The 21,082-nt window shown below is 44.5% G+C and overlaps 1 protein-coding gene across 1 annotated transcript in view; it reads right to left on the bottom strand.

Annotated features, from left to right (window-relative positions):
• Window positions 1-2,614: 2,614 nt before the first annotated feature.
• LOC138767127 (acidic mammalian chitinase-like) overlaps window positions 2,615-21,082 on the bottom strand; it is a 29,835-nt gene continuing 11,367 nt past the window's right edge. Inside the window, exons 4-11 of the mRNA XM_069944403.1 lie at window positions 18,464-18,520; window positions 14,623-14,794; window positions 14,050-14,174; window positions 13,843-13,966; window positions 13,172-13,357; window positions 5,090-5,206; window positions 4,737-4,878; window positions 2,615-2,904 (exon numbers count right to left, since the gene is read on the bottom strand). Of these exons, the coding sequence (XP_069800504.1) occupies window positions 2,672-2,904; window positions 4,737-4,878; window positions 5,090-5,206; window positions 13,172-13,357; window positions 13,843-13,966; window positions 14,050-14,174; window positions 14,623-14,794; window positions 18,464-18,520 (1,156 nt within the window). The 3' untranslated portion in view covers window positions 2,615-2,671. The remainder of the gene's footprint in view (window positions 2,905-4,736; window positions 4,879-5,089; window positions 5,207-13,171; window positions 13,358-13,842; window positions 13,967-14,049; window positions 14,175-14,622; window positions 14,795-18,463; window positions 18,521-21,082) is intronic.

The raw sequence follows: 21,082 nt of genomic DNA, 5'->3' as shown, positions 1-21,082 counted from the left end.
CAATGAGTCCAGGGCAAATCCAGCGTTGTAGATGCCACAAGGAAGGACACATGGCTGCCTATGCCCCCCTTAGCCAGCATCAGCCACTGTTCATGGAACCTGTGTACTATATGTTGCAGTATCAGGACTAGAGATGAGCGAACCGGCCAAGGTTCGGTTTCATATGAACCTGAGCTTAAGGCCTCTAATTCCCGCTGTCTGTCCGCTCCGTGGAGAGGGTGGATACAGCCTGAGGACCGCCTGGAAAACTGGGATATAGCCATAGGCGCAGAAAGCGGGAATCAGAAGCTGAGAGTTCAGGTTCATATGAACGCGAACCTCAGGCCGATTCGCTCATCCCTAATCAGGACTACAGACTGAAACTCGGGTCTTCAACATCAAGTTGAATGACTTTCCTGTCAAGACATTGCTGTACTTAGGTAGCCTGGTGCTGTACTCGGGCAGCCTGGTAACTTTGGTGCATGCCAGGCTAGTGACTTTGTGCCTCAGAAGTGTATGTGGATTAATGGGGTAACCACGGTCTACCCAATTACATGTGGCAGGTTGCAGAATATATCAGGAACTATGAGGTCATAAACTTAATGCACCATGTTATTGTGAGGTGTGAGTTTCCTCTGTTCTGGGAATTGTGGCGAAAACAAAAGTCCTCAGAAACAAGTGAGGAACCCCTTGGTGACAACCAATCACCCCCCAGGAATGATAATCACAATGTGCATTGTGATCCTGGGAGTTGTAGTCTTGCAGCCGGTTTGCGGGTCTCTGCTGTTGGGGGGGTGGTTGAGCTTTAGGGGATCCCATTACCTGTGACTACTCTGCCACATATGAGGACACCACTGTCGTTCCCTATTCTGCGACATGATTGTTATCTCTCATCTATGAGATCACAACCTATATTACCGCTGTGCTGTGACATCACTTGTGTTATGATGCTGTGTGCCTCACTGATCTGTGACATCACTATTGTACCTGCTTTCTGACATTATCCCTGTCCTGTGACATCACTGTATGCATTAACCTCTTCTATGACATCATTGTGTTATCCCTCTGTATAGTGATATACAGTGTGATCATTAACAGCGGGGCATCACTGTGTTTATGACTAGTAATGAGCAAATAGTGAAATATTCGATATTCGTACGAATATCTCCCAGATATTTGAACGTTCGATCGAATATTTGATCCCAATAAAATCTATGTCAACAAGTATTCAATTATTGAAAAACATCTATTCGACCACTTGGAGGTTCACCAAGTCCACAGTGAGACCTCAGGAAAAGGGAAGGGGGATTTGAATGCTTATCGAATATTTATTGAATATTTGGTGTACTATTCGATAATATTCGATACTATCAAATAGCTCACTATTCGATCGAACAGTATTTGCTCAACACTATTTATGACCCATTTGTGTTGGGTTGTTTGTTGCCCCTCTTTATATAGGGGCCATGTTGTGTTGCCCCTCTGTATATATGATATATACAGAGGGGCAACAACATGGCTCATATATACAGAGAGGGGCAACAACATGGCTCATACATACCTCCAGTCAGAGGGGCAATACATTCATAAAGGAACACATAAAATTTCTCCTCTTTTCAAATTCATTCCTAGCATTGGCTTCAAAAATCTGTCCGATATCTGTGTGTGTTAAAGCCCCCTAACATTTTGATAGTCCTGCAATTGGGGGGTGGGGCGCCCAAATCAAATTCCACGCATGATGCCACCTACCCTAAGGCTGGCCCTGGTTAAAATATAGTGATTGATAAATGCCTATACTGTGATTCCGTCTTTTTCTTCTTTCTTCTGATTTTCTGCAATTAATACATCCCAAACCATTGAAATTGGAAAAAACAACAACTTTTTTTTTTCATTTTGGGGGGTTCCGTTTTTATGCTGTCCACCCTATACATTGATCCATAAGATCAGTGGTCCATTACTATGGGCTGCTGGAGCCCAGAGCAATAGAGTGCCAATCCAGAATCAGTTTCATTGCGATGCTAAGGCCCGGCCCTGGCAGAAGAATGAATCGCCCCACTGGACACCAGGGATGGGTCTTTTGAAGACATTTAAATTCAGCCGTCCGTTGGAATGCTAGTTGTGTTTATTATGCTGATTCCATCCTAGGTGGTGAGGATCAGAGCCTTGTCTTGCTGTCTCGTAGGCTGTTTATTAGGATATTGTGACTAATTTGATGGTAATGTTGTTCCTGCCAATAATTCTTGCTCTGTTTTTGTATAAAACCCAAGATAAGTATCTGATCCGTTTCTTTCTATAGAGACGTTAATCGTACAAATGACGTATTATCTAGGGATGGTCCGAACCTGCCGTGGTTCGGGTTCGTACAGCCTGAACTCTCGGCAATGATTCCCGCTGTCTTTCACCTCCGTGGAGAGGGTGGATACAGCCTGAGGACCGCCTGGAAAACTGTGGCCTATGGCTATGGCTGTATCACAGTTTTCCAGGCGGTCCTCAGGCTGTATCCACCCTCTCCACAGAGGTGAAAGACAGCGGGAATCATTGCCGAGAGTTTAGGTTCGTACGAACCCGAACCTCGGCAGGTTCGGACCATCCCTAGTATTATCCTTGAAACAAAAACTAAACCAAACGAGGCGTGTACATTTGATATGTCCGGTCTGTTTATTCCTTGTCAGTAAACCAGTGACTTGTGGCTTTATGCCCAGTTACAGCAAGAGCAGCTGGTGTCAAACACCAGGCCTGACTGGCAGGACTGCTGGTAGGTGTTCCCGTTCAGGCAGTTATAGAACTGACTCTTGTTGGTTGGGCTGGGATAGAGTCCATTGGATTTTCCAACACAGAAGCTGCTGCTGCCCGGCTGTCCGGCCGCGGCGGTGGTTGGTGCTGCTGCTGTGTTTGGTGCCGCTGTTATTGTTGGTGTTTTACAGTCTGCATAGGAAATAAATGTAACGTTAATGCCGCCATATACTATAACAGAAGATATGCATGTATATTCGAGAAAGGGGCGTTCTATTGTGCATGTTATAGGTATTTACGTCCTTTCTCCATGATAATTTTTACAAACAGTGAAGAAGATTCATCCCGAGGGTCACTTACTGAGACTGAACAGTCCCTTCATCTGGTTCTTCATCTGATTTATCAGGGGGTGTTTGGTCTCCATAAAGGACCTATGTAAGGGGTGTTTGTGCGGCGCCCCAGCCATTACCTTCCTGTATTATCACTGATCCTCCTCACACTCGGCTGGACACCAATGGACTAAACATAGTTACATAAAACGCCTCAATATAAAGTCATTCAAACCCTTCAGCACTTTCTCATGTAATTGCTGGTTACTTACTGTCCAACGTGGCGATTATGTCTCCTCAAACAGATGTTTATGCTATTACTATTTAGGGCCCTATTACATGGAGCGATAATCTGCAGGTTATCAGACCCATTCGGCAGATTATCACTTAATGTAATAAAGACAATGATCATCGGCTGATTGTTTCTTTATGTCCGACACCAAAATCCTCGGCAGTCGACCGCACATGTAATAGCGATGCATGGCTGACCGCTAACTATTGAATACTGTCATACATTACCTGTTCACGATACCGGTCTCCTTCCGCCCTCCCCTTGCTTTCTGGCGCTGCGTTTTTTACGGACAGTGATTGGCTGAGCGCCCTTTCAGGCTTGTCTAATAGGAACCTAAGGCTCAGTCTTAGCACTAGGAGCTATAGAAGGGTGAGCTGTCTATGAGCTAATGATGTAGGATGCTCAGCAGAGAGGGGGCACAGTCTGCAGAGCATAACAATGCAGAGACTTAGATTTATAACAACATGGAAGGCGTCTGACTGCTTAGAGATGGTGCCTACTGGCTGTATGGGGCACACCACCACCACCTCTTTCCTCCCCCCTTTCTCCCTGGTTTTCCCACCAGTAAAAGACCAGCTGCTTTTCTCGCCCTCTCTCTCTTGTCTACATAGTTTTTGGATAAGTGTTTTATGGTATTAAGTCACAGCTGGTGTAATGAGGGGCGTAACTACCACTGTAGCAGTCATAGCGGGCGTCCCGGGATCTGCAAATGTCCCTTTATCTGAAAGCACTCCTGATGACTATACTTAAAGGGATTATCCATTGCTACAAAAACATGGCCACTTTTGCACCACTCTTGTCTCCAGATTGGGTGGAGTCAGAAACTCTGTTCCATTGAAGTAAGTGGAGGTTAACTGCAAACCACACCTGACCTGGAGACAAGAGTGGGGCAAAAAGTGTCCATGTTTTTGTAGCGCTGGATAACCCCTTTAACAGCTTAGTGGTCAGTGGGGAAGGGATGGGGGAGCCCAATCAAAAGTTTGCTAGGGGGCCCGGCCGTTTCTAGTTATGCCCCTGGGTGTAATGTAACCTGCTGAGCAGGTGAGGGGTGGTAGGGTGGGCTTGTGCGGCAGGAGTCTGCCATGGCATGGCCCTTACTACCTCACTCCAGAGTTCGGCACTGAGAAGGAGTATTTAAGGAGCAAAAGTGGGACAAAAAGGTAAGTATACATGTTTACAAGGTATATAGGTACTAAGCTTTAGGATTAGTTGTTATATTGCTTATGTTATATGAGTCTGTGGTATTCTTTAAAGCTTTTCATTCAGACTCCATATAACAAGTCCTAAAGAGACGTTTGTAGTCTTTGAATTGACTAGCTGCATGATAAAAGGCACGTCCTAGGCCAAGGTACGGTCCACCATTGTCTGTAGTCTTGGGGTGCACACAAAGTTACAACACTTACTTGGAAAAGAGATGCCCAGAGCAGATTTCAGTGTGCTCATGAGGGGATATTTGCCTTGACCACAGAATGTCCCACTAAAGTCATCCAAAGGAAGAGCCCACACCATTGCACCTCCAAAGTTATTTTTCAGTAGCCATTCAGCCTAGCAAAAATATACAGCACATACAGCAGCTGATAAGTACTGTAAGTAAACTACAGAACTATACAACTTCCTGACCATGGCTGATTTGAAAGAGAAAGAGTAATGCTGATTGTTGCTTAAGGTTATTCCAAAATATAATAGAATAGAAAATGTGGTAAAATAGTAAGAATTCTATAAGCAGCTGGCAGCAAAGAGTCAGATGTCTTCACACCTTGATTTGGAAACTCTTCTGGTTGTCGTATCCAATCCATTCGCTTCCTTTGTAGGCATAGGGGACGGCTTGTGGGCTGTTCCAAACCTCTGTAGCTCCGGTCAAGAAACTACATATCTGAAAGAAACATTAGGAACATATTTAGCTTCAACCATTTTAGCTTCTTGCATCAAGTGAACAGCAAGTAAAGAACCTCAGAGACTTTCTTCCTAAGATGAAACATGGAGCACTCCTCCATTATTCTGCCAGATTATTATTATTTTTTTAAATTTTAATTCTTTTTTCACAGGATGTGTACATAGTACTAAAATATTACAAAAAATGAAAGAAAAGAGCATTTTACATTTTATCCCCTACCCACCCCACCCAACCAGGACAGAGGTGAGAAACCAGGAAAAAAAGAAAAAAAGACCCAATTTCTGAGGATCACCAGCCTCGCATAGAACACCACCCTTACAATAGGCGTCTCATATTTTTTAATCTTACTTGAGTCACCAAGAATTAAGGTTAACGGATTCCTGGGAACACTATAGTTCAGCCTATAATCAAGTGCATTGCATACTTCACCCCAATAACTACCAATACTGCCACACAACCAAAGCATGTGTATAAGGTCGACATCCTCCTGCTCACATTTCGGACAACAGGATTTTTCTGGGAAACCCATTTTCCCTAACTGTTTTGGGGAGTAATAAGCACAATGCAATAGTTTAAACTGGATGAATTTGTGAGCCTCACTCAATGAAACCCTATTTAAGTTCCCAAGGATCCGCTCCCGACTATCCTCTCCTATTTCACCCAAGTGGTTGCTCCATCTGGACCAGCATCTATCCATACTCTTGCATGGAACCGCCGGCACCAGAGACCTATAAACGTATGAGAGGGACTTCTTACATGCCGAATCAGCGATCAATTTATTAAACAAAGCCGGACTTAAAATTCTAAATCTTTGCTCCTCTCCAGTGTGTAGTTTTGCAAACTCTAATTGTTTATAATAAAACCAGTGATTCACTTCCAAACCATAAACCTCCCTTAGTCTTTCAAATTTTATAAGTGAACCATTTTCACATATCTGACCCACCCGTGTGATTCCTTTCCCAATCCAGAATTGTCTGCTGGGTATTTTCATAAACTGCTGCAAAAAAGAATTATTCCAAAGCGGAGTGAATTGTGAGCTACCCACTATCCCACATTTATCTTTAATATATACCCATACTTTCTCAATAAGTGTACAGAACGAAAAACTCTTAAATATCCCTTGCATCAAATTCCCTGATTCTAAAAACTCAAAAGAATTATCGTGTTTACTCAAAAACAATAAATGTGCGAAAACCTCGTTACTTTACCCGTTTAAGGATACGTACAAAATGGCTGGCCACAAAATATAGTCGAAGATTCGGCATGCTGAAGCCCCCCCTACTACTTGGAGCGGCAAAAGCTAAATATTTCCTGCCCCAAATGAGGCTTCCCAGCTTCACCTCAATCCGGCAGATCCATGCAATGCTGATCCAAATTGGAGCAGCACCAAAAAGAAAAAGAAGCTGTCATGATCGCGCCTGAAAAGGCATCAGTGCCACCCTCTGCTGCGAAGATTAGACCTCTGCGCCAAAGACTGCGATTTTGGCCATAATCTTCCATTTATTCTGTGTTTTGTTTGCCTTGTTTTTGCCCTGTCTGAACTGTGTCTTATTTCTTCTGGTCTGCTAATTGTTTTCCCTGCCCCACCCGTGTCTGTGCTTCTAAGCTTCCCTGGTCATGTAACGGTTAACCTGCCTTTGCCTCAGTGATTGACAGCTGGTCCCTCCTATCATCTTCTGGACTTGGTTCCTGGTGTCCTATTTAAGATTTCAGCTTCTGCCTGTGCCTGTCCGGTTATTGACTTAGTCTCTGCCTGCTTGTGGATTCTGTTTCTTTGCATCTCCTGACTACTGCTTTGTACCTCTGACCTCCCTTGCTTGCTGCCTGCCCCTGATCATATTGCCTGTTTTCTGATTACGCCTTTGGATCCTGATTTTGTACTTTTGCTGCCCGACTGTTGTGACCCGGCTTGTGGACTATTCTTTATTGTGTTTGTCTGTTTTGTATTTGTGTTTCACCTAGCCAGTGCAGGGACTGCCGCCCAGTTGCTCGCCGCCATCTTAGGGCGGATAGTGGCAAGTAGGTAGAGGACAGTGGGCGGGGCTGAGCTTAGGGCTCACTGTCTTGTCTTGTCCTGCTGTCCGGTTCCTAACAGAAGCTGAGGCAATACAACTAATTTAATAACTGCGGCCCTGTCCACAGTAGCAATTGGGAGCTTCCTCCATATTTTAATACGCTTCCCTAGGTTGCGTTCAAAAGATGTTAAATTAGTTGAAACAAATTTCCCTGGGTCTCTGGTTATCTGTACCCCTAGATATTGCAATGAATCAGATTGTTTCAAGATCCTAACTTTCCCCAAAGGAGAAGTTATTTCTTCATCCAGGGGGAGCAGGTAGGATTTTCCCCAATTTATTTCCAATCCCGAAAAGCTGCCATATTTCTCAAGTGCAGAGACAACACCCGGCAAAACTCTCACGGGATCTCTCATTAACAACAAAATGTTGTCTGCATACAACAAAATTTTATTTGCAGCACCTAGCAGGCCGAAGCCTTGGAATTCTGAGTGGTGTCTTGCCCATTCCGCCAGAGGCTCCATATAGACTGCAAACAATAAGGGGGAGAGGGGGGCACCCCTGACGAGTTTCCCTAGATAAATCAAAAGAGTGTGAAAGAGAACCATTAAGAATCAGTCTCGCTGATGGGCCCCCGATACAATAACTTGTCCCACTCCAGAAAATGCCCGCCCAGACCCATTTTTTCCATTACTGGCCATAAGAAGCCCCACTCCACCCTGTCAAATGTTTTAGTAGCATCAAGAGACAGGATGGAGCGGGGCCCGGGACAATCCGCCTGAATAGCAGCAAATACCTTTTGAATGTTGTCATGGACAGTTTTACTTGGCATAAAACCTCCTTGCTCCTCCCCTATAAGGTTAGTTATTACAGATTTTAATCTCAAGGCCAGGATTTTAGCCAGTAGTTTGACGTCCGTATTCAGGAGGGATATAGGGCGATAAGATAAAATCTCAACGGGGTCCTTGCCCCTCTTTTTAATTAACACTATATGGGCTTCTCTCATTGTCTGCGGTAGCATCCCTCCCCTAAAGGATTCATTAAAAACGTCCAGGAGAATGGGCAAGACGACACCAGAAAAATTCCTATAGAATTGAAAAGGGAGTCCATCGGCCCCAGGAGAAGAATTGCCTACAAAGGTACTAAGAGACTCACTAAGTTCAGCCAGGGTGATGTCCCCACACAAGAGCTCCCTCTGTTCCCGAGTCAGCTCTGGTAAGGCAAGTTTACTCAAAAAAAAGAGTATGTTTATTGGCACCAACCGGTGCCTCAGAGCTATATAATGAGGAGAAGAAGGAGACAATTTCCTCCTTTATCTTTACATCCACATTTGTTACCATCCCACCCTGGGTTTTGATGGCAGAAATAGAAGTCTTTTCTTGATTACCCTTAAGAATATTTGCAAGAATTTTATTTGGTTTGCCCCCTGCAATAAACTTTCTTTGGCCCTGAAAAATTTTTTTGTTGTTGTGCCTTTTCTTTTAAAATAGCCTCATATTTATTCTGGGCTTCTTGTAGTGCTGCCCAAGACTCTTGGGAGTTGCATTGTTCATACACTAATTTTTTAGCTTCCACTTCAACAACTGCTTCCAGAATATCCTTAAAAAAGACCCCACTCATATAAGCCTTCATGGCATCCCAGGCAATTATAACCGAAGTGGAAGATTTATTAGCTGACCAAAACCATAATATTTCCCTACAAAACTCTTCATTCTTATTTAATACCGTGAACCAATGCGAATTTATCTTAAATGGACCAGAGACCCGGGATTTATGAAAAAGTTATTTCTAGGGAGATCGGGGAGTGGTCAGAAACCGATCTAGGTTCCACCCTAATTTTCTTTATATAGGACACAGAGTTTTCATCACAGATCACTAAATCTATCCTAGAGGCCGCTTGATGGAAAGCACTAAAGCAGGTAAAACCCCTCGTAGAAGGATACAACTTTTGCCATGCATCGACCCAGCCCGTCTCAGAGCAAAACCTCTTGAGAGGGGTTGGGTCAAGGCCCCACCCAGAGCGCCTCCCTCTACGATCTTTTTGACTATCCCATACACCATTATAGTCGCCCATTGAATAGAGGGCAACATAATCCTTGTTACTCGCAAACCCAACCAAGGCTTCCAAAACTTCCAATACTCCACTTAGCTTGCCATAAAGAAAAACATAGCGGCCCTCTAGATCAATTTTCTTACAATAAAGATCGAAGTCGACCATTTTATGCACATAAACTGAGACGCCCGAGGAATAAGATGACAGGGTAGAGTGAAATTCATATTTGGCCCACCTTTTGCTAACAATTTCAATATCCCTAGGAATATGGGTCTCAACCAGAGCAACTATTGCAGGAAGATGTCTTATGATTACACCCATAATTGCATGTTTCTTAACCCTGTCAGCCATTCCCCTGACGTTCCAGGTCAAAATTCGAACGATAGACATTCAATGAGAAAAAAAAGAAAGAAAAAAAAAAAAAAAAGGGAGAAATCAGAAAAAAAAAACCTCCTCCGTCCAGGACCCCCCCCCCTCCAATGTTGCCAAAGTACATAGCAACTCATCCTATACCAATAACACCCTACCTCCCCCCCCCTCCACTGAGAATTACATCACAAAGATTTAATAATACATGGTAATTCATGATCCCTGATAGGAAAAGGCTATTATCATTTTATGCCCTCTGCCTCAATCCAATCATTCACCTCCCCAGAGGAGGCAAAGAAGTGGAGGGAGTTCTTATTCACCACCTGAAGACGGGCCAGGAACAACAGAGAGAAAGAAAGTCCAGTGTCAGACAAACGTTTTTTGACCTCCCTATAGGAGGCGCTCTTAGCTTGCGTGTTTCTGGAGAAGTCTGGGTAAAAAAAATTTTTTGAACCATTCCAAGAAACGTCCCCCTTTACTCTTGCTAACTTTAGAAGGGCATCCCTGTCAGAGGAGCAGAGGATTTTGATTAACATTGTACGGGGAGAACTCCCCGCAGGAGGTTTCTTTCCTGGAATCCTGTGGGCTTTCCAACCCAAACAGAGGTGAAAAAGAATCTGCTCCAAATAAATCAGTTAGCCATTTCTGACAAAAGTCAACTGGGGATTCCCCCTCCGGTAATCCCACTATACGGACATTAGATCTGCGGGATCGATCCTCCAAGTCATTCAGCTTATCCTTTAGACCCACATTATCCTTCTTTAATATATTCATCTCCTTATGAACCTGGACCTTAGAGCTCTCCAATGGGAAGATTTGTTTTTCCATCACAGCCATTTTGTCACGAATGTTGGAAAGGTCTTGCCGTACCAGCATTATATCAGATGATACTGTCCCCATCTGGGTGGTTAGCAATGCTATAGCCTGACTGCATTTGGAGATTTCTGCCAGGATCTCCTTTAAAACTGCTGGGTCCGTACCGACTCTATGACCTGGGTCCCCATCAGATAAATCAGGCTGGAGTGCAGAGGTCCAGAGGTGATTATATACTTAGCCGAAGGCCGTATACTTTACAGTCTTTCCGGACCAATGGGTGGGAGGGGGGGGCGCTACCAATCTCAACCACACAGGAGATTTTCACCAAGCCCGCCGAGGAGGTAGAAGAAGAGAGAGTGCCCACGGGTCACCTCACCGAGGTCCACAAATCAGTAGGTCTTCGGGCATAAACCTTAAAGGGAGCAATTCAGAGAGGGACAAGCAATAAGCTCCAGATCGGAGAGCATAAACAGGCGAGACACATCAGCAGTCTTTTAAAAAAAACAATGAAGAGGACTTTACATATCATAGACCAAGTTTGCTTATTATATCTGCCGCCAACCAGTCACTCGGGACAACCACAGGGAGCCAAGCGCACAATACCTTGGCAGGATTAATGTCCGGGGTACGAGCCGAGAACCAGAGCTGCGCTGCTCCACTGCCGCGCTCACCACATACTGCAACGTCTCAGACCTCCCTTCAATGACCCCCGGTGGATTCAACGCTGATGCCGTCCTCGACTCTCATAGGTGCCGTGAGTCAGCTGACACAGTCCCGTGTCACCACACGTGACCGCCAGCGGGCTCCATAGGCGTGCGAGTCCACAGTTCCCCCATCAGCTGGCACCAGAGGCATCTCCGCCACCGGAGGACACCACCACCTCCATTCCGGGCTCCCTCAATACATCCCGGGCAGCATTTCCACAGGCAAGTCGGGCACCAGGGATCAGACCTCCTCGTGGAGGAGAGGGGAGGGGCCCGGACGTGTGGCTCCTACGTCATGCCGCTGGTCCGCCCTCCCCAAAAATGCCTGCCAGATTATTACAGATCACCACATTTCACTAGGGTGTGAACGGCCGCTGACAGGGGCCAGAGTGTTTATCTCTGCCTGGTCCTCCTTGCCTGAGCATTGTAGGATCCTCCTGTTCCTGAGCAAAGATGTGTTCCAGCTGTTATCTTCTTTTAAGGCTTAAGACCTACAGGGCACTTTGACTCCGCTCTCTGGTGTGACCCAAAGCCAAATCAGTTTGGTATCAAAGTGTCCACATCTGCTGTCCATTACAATACATGAAAAAAGGCAGCTAATATATATTATTCAGCAAGCCCCAAAACTGCATTCCAGGAATCTTTCACATAAAATGGAGGGGTTCATCCAACCAAACCCCTTGACTTACTGATACGGACAATAGTGGAAATTGGTTGTTTTCTTAGAACACCATCCATTGATGATTATTCCCACACCACCAGTGATTGGGTTGCGTTTAGCACTGGGCCATAAAAGCAAAAACAATTTTTTTCTTATACATAGGGGTATAAGCACCCCAGAATCTGTTCTGCACTTTCTCCTAAGTACGTCAGTACCCCATGTGACCAGTGGGCCTATAGCAGGGCTCGGAAGGATAGGGGTGCCATTAATAGTTTGGATATTGCTGGGATGGTTTTAGGGTACCTTATCACATATACACAACCCCCGATATACCAGTACAGTGGGAAACCCTGACAGGAGACCCCATTTTGTAATTTACACCCCTCAAGCAATTCAGGGGTCTACTAGAACTTAACTTATTGTCATCAAAAAACTTTGCAGAAATCAGTAGTTTTTCAGTTCTCTATACAATGTCCGAAATCATCTGCAAATCGCAAGAAAATCACTAAAAAACTACGGAACTTGTAAATGCGTTCTTATGTTCACACGCTGTAAAATAAAGACCGCCATTGTAATTTAAAATACTGTTTGTTCATGATTTCCATTGAAGTCTGTGGAAACAACGGCTGTTGGTTCACACAATGTATAGAATAACGGCCGCTGTTTGCCATGTCAATAATTTGCTACCAATATTAAACTTATTCCCACCCAAAGGGATCATCATGAACCTGAAATAGAATAATGTACCAATTATTGCAGCTTCTTTGTTATGCTGGGAGGGCTAATCTGAGGACAAGTTACTGATGATCTCACAGTGATTATCCCTCCCGGCATCACAGAGTGCAGGAACAGCCGGCCAGGGACTTGTTTACATCAGCCGTCTCAGAAGGGAGGAGGGGGAGACAGAGAAAAGCTCACACACAGATTTTTGTGTCTTCAGCAGAAAGCAGCAGCTGAGAACTGGGGAAAGGAGACTGGATAGATAATAACAAGTATGGAAGAAATTGTTAGACAGGCTGAATCATCCCCCCTCTTGCAGACTTCTACCTGAGTTGATTACCCCTTTAACATCACTCGGATCCTTACATTTTCCCTATTTTCTGTTTCTAACCCGTTATATTCAACTGAATTGATTTGCATTTAAGTTTCCATTTGCTGCCATATATCCCACCCTCTGACCGCCGCCATTACCATCCAGTGGTCTTAATATTATGGCTGATCAGTGTAGATAAAACTTAAGATTCAAGATGATCAGTGCCGCCTTCTATTCAACATATAAAATGTAAAAGAAAGGAGAGTACAGCAAACATATTGTCATACTGGGGTTACCTCAAAATAAGCCATAAATCCGGCCTCCTGAGTGTAGGGGGCCGCGGGACCTCCACCAGAAGTGGGAGCGCCAAGCCCATTGTTTGAGGGGTCCGAGAGTACAAAGGTTCGTCCATAGGCTGGAAATCCCACCATCAGCTTTTCTGGGTCAGCTCCATTATTCTTCCAGTAATTCATGGCGTAATCCTGAAATCAGAACAGAAAAAATCTGCCAATTCAGTTTGTAAGCGTTGACGGCTCTGTTGTCGCTATATAACTATCAATAATACTATTCTTCTTCTTCTTCTTCTTATTATTATTATTATTATTATTATTATTATTATTATGAAACACGAACTGGAGAGAATGGAACGGCTGCACATCCCATTTTTTTTCCCTGAACCGCATTATTATTATTATTATTATTATTATTATTATTTTCACATTGCTGAATATGCAGAGACTTCAAGCAGATTCCGCTGTGCAGCCTCCGCTTCAAGTTCCGCCTGTCCCATAGACTCAATGTTGTTCCACCGTCTGCCCAAAGAATTGACAATTGACGTTAGCAAATATCATAGAGTCTATGGGACGGGCAGAACTTGAAGCGGAGGCTGCGCGGCAGAATCTGCTTGAACCTTAACTTTATTATTTATGGGTTGTTACTAAATATACAGAAGGTAAAGGGAACCTACCACATTGAAATAGATATAGCCGCCCTGATCGGCTGGCCCCTGATACAGAGGGCTATCTTCTCCTGTAAATCCTTCCCATGAACCCCGTAAATCATACGTCATTACATTTATAAGGTCCAAGTACCTAGAGATGAATCAGAAAATGTTAGTGAAATAACTGGTTAATCCCATAGAGCTCGGTGAGACGTCCCAGTGAAATAGACCCACTGAGAGAGCTGTGGAATCTGATAGGCGTTCTCGATGGTGGACTTCCCAGCAGACACTGCAGCCGACATTAGAAGACGAGGCTTATTGGTTTGACTGGCTTCCTGCACGAATGCCTCATGCATTTCCTACAACACACAATGGTAGATACATTAGATCATTGGTAACGCGTCGTATTTTCACTACTTTGTGCATTTATTAGGCCATTTGCACAGTGGCAGTGTATGTCTGTGATGGGCTCCAAAAAATCTCCCAATCTTTGTGTCAAACACTTTCCTAGACACCAAGAAGGGCAAAAGTCCTCTGGCCACAGCATCATCCCTTCAATAGGAGTCTATGGGTGAGCTATGCTGCGGGATGCATCCATTATATGCTGGGTAATGCTCCTGACTCCGGAAAGGGGTACTCCGGTGGAAAAGGAAATTATTTCAAATCTATTTCTAAATTTGTAGATTACTTATTTATAAAAACATCAAATCAATTTTTTTTTTTTTTTGCAGGAGTACCTCTTTAACAGTCACTGCAGAACGCACGTTGAAACTAGCCTTATAATACTTATTCAGAGAATCCTTTCACCTGCAGCAGGACAGAGAATTGTTGCTGAGTTTGTGGGGGGCTCCCTCTGTCCGAGTCCCCAGGATACTCCCAGTCAATGTCCAATCCATCAAACCCATACTGTCTCAGAAACGTAATGACAGAGGTGATAAACGTCTGACGGTTTGCAGGACTCGATACCATGGTGTTAAACCTGCAGGAAATAAGAGAGAGATTGTACATTCACATCATTCTATACAGGGATCAATAACACGGTCACTCTGCCCATCTAAGGTGTGTGTACGTATAATATCACATGGGGGGAGGTTTAAATGTCACATGGGGATGTGTGTGTATATATTGCTGTGGCACAGGGCACTGGATACTGGTGTTAAACCAGCCAGTGCGCTCTGGTGTTTTGGGGCGACTTGTCATGGTGGCCAGGAGTGGTAACACCCCACCCCAGGACACACGGGCATCGGACCTTTGGTACTAGTGTGAGGTGTGGCAACAGAGGTGACACTTAAACATTGCTCAATGGAGAAGTCCGCTGAAAATTTTTATTTTTGTAGTGCCAACAAAAAGTTATACAAATCCCCAATATACACTTATTATGGGAAATGCTTATTACAGGCTTTTTTCCCTGCACTTACTACTGCATCAAGGCTTCACTTCCTGGATAACATGGTGATGTCACTTCCTGGATAGCATGGTGACGTCACTTCCTGGATAACATGGTGATGTCACTTCCTGGATAACATGGTGACGTCACTTCCTGGATAACATGGTGATCTTACGACCCGACTCCCAGAGCTGTGCAGGCTGTGGCTGCTGGAGAGGATGATGGCAGAGGGATGCTGAGGGACACAGGGCACTGGAGGGACACTGAGCATCCCCCTGCCATCATCCTCTCCAGCAGCCACAGCCCGCACAGCTCTGGGAGTCGTGACATCACCATGTTATCTAGGAAGTGACGTCGCCATGTTATCCAGGAAGTGACGTCGCCATGTCATCCAGGAAGTGACGCCGCCATGTTATCCAGGAAGTGACGTCACCATGTTATCCAGGAAGTGACGTCGCCATGTTATGCAGGAAGTGACATCACCATGCTATCCAGGAAGTGACGTCACCATGCTATCCAGGAAGTGACGTCGCCATGCTATCCAGGAAGTGACATCGCCATGTTCTCCAGGAAGTGACGTCACCATGTTATCCAGGAAGTGACATCACCATGTTATCCAGGAAGTGACGTCACCATGCTATCCAGGAAGTGACATCACCATGTTATCCAGGAAGTGAAGCCTTGATGCAGTAGTAAGTGCAGGGAAAAAGCCCTTTATATGCATTTCTCGTAATAAATGTATATTGGGAATTTGTATACCTTTTTTTGGGGGGGGGGAGGGGGGGTTAATACTTTTTCGCCAGACTTCTCCTTCAATTTTACTTGAAAATCTTGTCAGTGCAATACAGAAGCATATAGCAGTGCGATATGAAATGATATAGCGGTGCAATACAGAAGGATGTAACAGTGCGATACAGAAGGATATAATAGTGCTCTGGTACTGCAATAATCAGTACCAATAACAGCAGTTTGAGGTGAAGTAGAATAAGTAAGAAGAAGCTGTAGCAATAGATAGGGGCTGGAAAGGAGGTCTTGCCTAAATAGTCTTGTGCTCTGCCGGGATGTGCGTGAAGTGTGTGACTTGAAGAACGCCTCGTACTTGCATTTAGATAACTGTTGTGTATCTGACAGCCTTCTGCCACTCAGTATCGGTGACCGCCCTGATAGGTAGTACAAGGCCCAGGTCTCTGTCTCTGGGTGCAGATAACCAGTAGTTTCCTTCCTACGTAGTCGAGCGTAGTCAGTAGAGTGGCTAACCTGTATCTACTTCTCTACTGTGATTCAGCCCTTTTTTTCCTCCTCTTTCTCAAGGGGGTGACTGTCCTGAAATAAGGAATCCTCGGCGTAGGAAAGGGGGTTATTCCTGTAACTTCGGTTACCCTAGGGTTGGGTTCAGCAGTGAATCACTGCTGTAGTCTCTAGAACTGGAGAAAACAGGTCTTTACTCCTCTCTGTCTAAACCACAACTCAACTAAACTTGGGAAGGAAGTGGGGTGTGTGTGTGTGTGTGTGTCTGCACTAACTGAGACACCTGACAGAACTACTTTTACCTGGGTGTGTTAAAATAGAAGATACCCATAGTAGGACACTGCAATATCATATAGGAGGAGGGGTATATATCACATAGGGGGGCAGGTGGCAACATCCCTGGCTTGTACACATGATAAAAGTGCAGACTGGAATAATATTGGATAAAGGAATAGCTATTGATAGGCCTGCTTTATCCATAGGGTAGATGGTGCATTTGCATCCTGTGGTGTAGCTACAGCAGACACCTCACTATTTTACCTGGTTTGCACAGTTGCTTGCATACATAGGTCACACAGACCCATGGATACAGGCTGCTGCTTTATGGTATGCGCCAGAGCGGGGTGGGGGCCTGAGGCCTATCCCCAGTATGTCTGACATTCTGCCCGGATGCTCTAGCTGTAGTCTGCTGGGCCAAGGCCCCTCCCCTGGCCAAGTCAGAGATCCCCATTGTGGTGTCCCACCACGGGTGTTGCTAATATTTTACACCCCTCACAAAAGTCTCTATTTTAAGTCAAAGTGGTAATGAAGTAGTACCTAGGTTTTGCCACAAGATGTCGCTACTGTATGTAACTGTACTTGTATATTGCACTGCTGTAGTAACTAATGGTTTATTGTTTGTTATGATCTGTGCACCAATGAGAGCCGCCTTTTCTTCTCTGCCTATCTCTGTGCTCATTTCTCTTTATACTTTCTTCTCCACCACTCACAGGAGACATTACACCTCCTGTAGGAAGTCGTCACATGGGGAGGGGAAGTACACACCCACACTATTCGCTGGTAGTGGATAGACGCACATGTGAGACGCAGACACCAGTTTCTTGAAAGCAGCACTTCTACACACAGTGTTAAGCTACTTGAGAGGGGACAAGGGGACATGCCGAGAACACGTCTAAAAGTGCAGGACAGTATCCTGATAACAAGAGGAACTTATCCGGATAGAGCAAAGTTGCTAGAAGCCTACGTACTCTATCTTGCATTATCAGAAAATCCTGACCACTCTGCTCATCCCAGGTAACAAGGTCTGGGGCTTTTGCTGCCACCCTAATAGGACGGGTCACCCGACACTGTAGGACAAAAAGGTGGTACACGACAACAAAGGTCGAAACACGGGCACAAGTATACTACTTCCAAGTCTTCAGTTTTTTACTTCTACTTCTTCTAAAGTTCCAGCAGAGCACACTTCTACATTGGGTTGGGACTCTTACGGTAAACCTTCTCTCCACTGTTCTGAACTTGCAGCACAAACTCCTCTCCACTGTTCTCAGCTCACTCTGCTTCTCAGCGCATAGCCAAGTCAGTTCAGCTCAAGTCAGTACAGATTCTGTTCAGTCATGTCTACCGTCTATGGTCAACTATTGTATAAAGTGTTCTCACAGTAAAGATTTATTTATGGTAACAGGACTTGCGCAGTAGATACACCATCCTTGGGTCATCTCTCCTTTCTGTGGGTGGCGGCACCGATAGTCCGGATGGGTCACAACTCCATTCCGGATGACTGTGATAAGTACCCAAGGGACCCCCTCCTAGCTTGGCAGGTCACCGACCACAGGGCAAAGGGTATAGCCAGCCTCCCTAAAATAAAAGCAGGTGTGCCCAACTGGCACTGGCATCGTGACAGTACAACTATAGGCTGAGCTATTCTCCGACCAACCACCACATATCTGGCAAGTAACCAGCCGAATGCCCACGCGGCCGTTATGACATGGGGATTACTGTATGTTGTGCTATTACCCTGAGGTCCCGTAGTTCCAGCCTCCGACAGAGAGAAGGGTTTTCAGTTCACTATTACTGTAAAAAAAAACAGCAAGAGGTTACATAAATTTATTAATGCCGGATCATGTAAGTGCAAATAATAGTTATTATTAAAGGGTAACTATGTTTTGTGGGCGGTAGGATACGCTGTGAGAAAACCTGACAATTGTCATCAAAAGCTGCTGGAAGAAATCCGTACCTGCCTGCATGGGGAGCGCGGCGGGAGCGGTGCAGCAGGTTTACTCACAGCGGGTCCTGACGCTCACAAAAAATTATAGTTACTCTAGATACAGCATATACGGAATGATAAAACAATGATGAGTATATGCTTATGCAGATGTATAATAATACACAACACTAAGGAGACCTTTATGCTTTGTGCACTATAAACATGCTGCCCGAAAATCTCCAGTCCATGCCCGAAGGTTATCATTAGGTGCACGGCCTTCATAGATCTTGTGCAGATTGTGCACTGGAGTACTGCTGCGCAATTCTTTCTGTAAAAGCTAAAAAATGGCACATGATAAATCTAACTAATAAAGTAACTAACGTGAAACAACGACCCCACCATGCCCCTTCAAGTGAAAAATGGCAAAAATGGCACGAGCCGCGTAAACAGCTCAAAAATGGCGCAAACATCTTGATAAATGTTACTTAAAAGTTTATGCTGGTGCAAAAATTTCAAATTAGCAAAAATAATAACACAAAGACAACAAACAAATGTGCTTCTAAACGGCTGAAAAATGACAACAGTTTAGGCTAGCGCTCTGCGGCTGCTCCCTTGCAGAATTTTGGGCCGTTGTTTTAAGCCTTAAAGGCCTTAAAAAAACAGACAAAAAGGCAAAAAACCTGATATAAACACCAGCTGCCTTTCTGCTCTTGTTTCATTTCTCCCAACTGGTTCAAATAACAGCGGATAAAACAGGTGTGTGCAACGATCAGCCGAATTCCACCTGTCACTTAGGACCCTAGTACACGGGACAGTTATCGTGCAAATTATCGTTATATTGTTCAAATTGAAACTGTAATCATTCAGTGTAAAGGCAGGCAACGGTCCAACAACGTTTGTTTGGTGGTGCTGACACCAAAATCCTCATTGTTTATCATTCGCTGTAATTCCGCATCCGTTCGCTAATCATTCAGTGTAATTCCGCATCCGTTTGCTAATCATTCAGTGTAATTCCGCATCCGTCCGCTAATCATTCAGTGTAATTCCGCATCCGTCCGCTAATCATTCAGTGTAATTCCGCATCCTTTTGCTAATCATTCGCTGTAATCCCGCATCCGTCCGCTAATCATTCAGTGTAATCCCGCATCCGTTCGCTAATCATTCAGTGTAATTCTGCATCCGTTCGCTAATCATTCAGTGTAATTCTGCATCCGTTCGCTAATCATTCAGTGTAATTCTGCATCCGTTCGCTAATCATTCAGTGTAATTCTGCATCCGTTCGCTAATCATTCAGTGTAATCCCGCATCCGTTTGCTAATCATTCAGTGTAATTCCGCATCCGTCCGCTAATCATTCAGTGTAATCCTGCATCCGTTTGCTAATCATTCAGTGTAATTCCGCATCCGTTTGCTAATCATTCAGTGTAATTCCGCATCCGTCCGCTAATCATTCACTGTAATTCCGCATCTGTTCGCTAATCATTCAGTGTAATTCCGCATCCGTCCGCTAATCATTCAGTGTAATTCCGCATCCGTTTGCTAATCATTCAGTGTAATTCCGCATCCGTTTGCTAATCATTCAGTGTAATTCCGCATCCGTCCGCTAATCATTCAGTGTAATTCCGCATCCGTTTGCTAATCATTCAGTGTAATCCCGCATCCGTTTGCTAATCATTCAGTGTAATTCCGCATCCGTTTGCTAATCATTCAGTGTAATTCCGCATCCGTCCGCTAATCATTCGCTGTAATTCCGCATCCGTTCGCTAATCATTCAGTGTAATTCCGCATCCGTTTGCTAATTATTCAGTGTAATTCCGCATCCGTTTGCTAATCATTCAGTGTAATTTCGTATCCGTTTGCTAATCATTCAGTGTAATCCCGCATCCGTCCGCTAATCATTCAGTGTAATTCCGCATCCGTTTGCTGATCATTCAGTGTAATTCCTCATCCGTTTGCTAATCATTCAGTGTAATTTCGTATCCGTTTGCTAATCATTCAGTGTAATCCCACATCCGTTTGCTAATCATTCAGTGTAATTCCGCATCCGTCCGCTAATCATTCGCTGTAATTCCGCATCCGTTCGCTAATCATTCACTGTAATTCCGCATCCGTTTGCTAATCATTCAGTGTAATTCCGCATCCGTTTGCTAATCATTCAGTGTAATTCTGCATTGTTCCTCCATTTGCCGGGATGAGACGGGGTAAACGATCGTAGTAACTAACGACTATCTGTCTGTGTAATATGGGGAAGCATTTCGGTTTCATGATAAACCATCTCGTTTATCATTACAAATCGCTTTGTCTAATAGGACCCTTAGTATTCGGCGTAAGCCCATCCCTGTTTAGTCTAATGGTGTGTTTACACAGACAGATTTATTTGACAGATTTTTGAAGCCAAAGCCAGGCATGGATTTGAAAAGAGGAGAAATT

The sequence above is a fragment of the Dendropsophus ebraccatus genome, chromosome 11, assembly GCF_027789765.1.
Source record: "Dendropsophus ebraccatus isolate aDenEbr1 chromosome 11, aDenEbr1.pat, whole genome shotgun sequence".
Classification (NCBI taxonomy): domain Eukaryota; kingdom Metazoa; phylum Chordata; class Amphibia; order Anura; family Hylidae; genus Dendropsophus; species Dendropsophus ebraccatus.
Note: the sequence above shows the minus strand (reverse complement) of the source record. Positions and strands in the feature narration are given on the sequence as shown.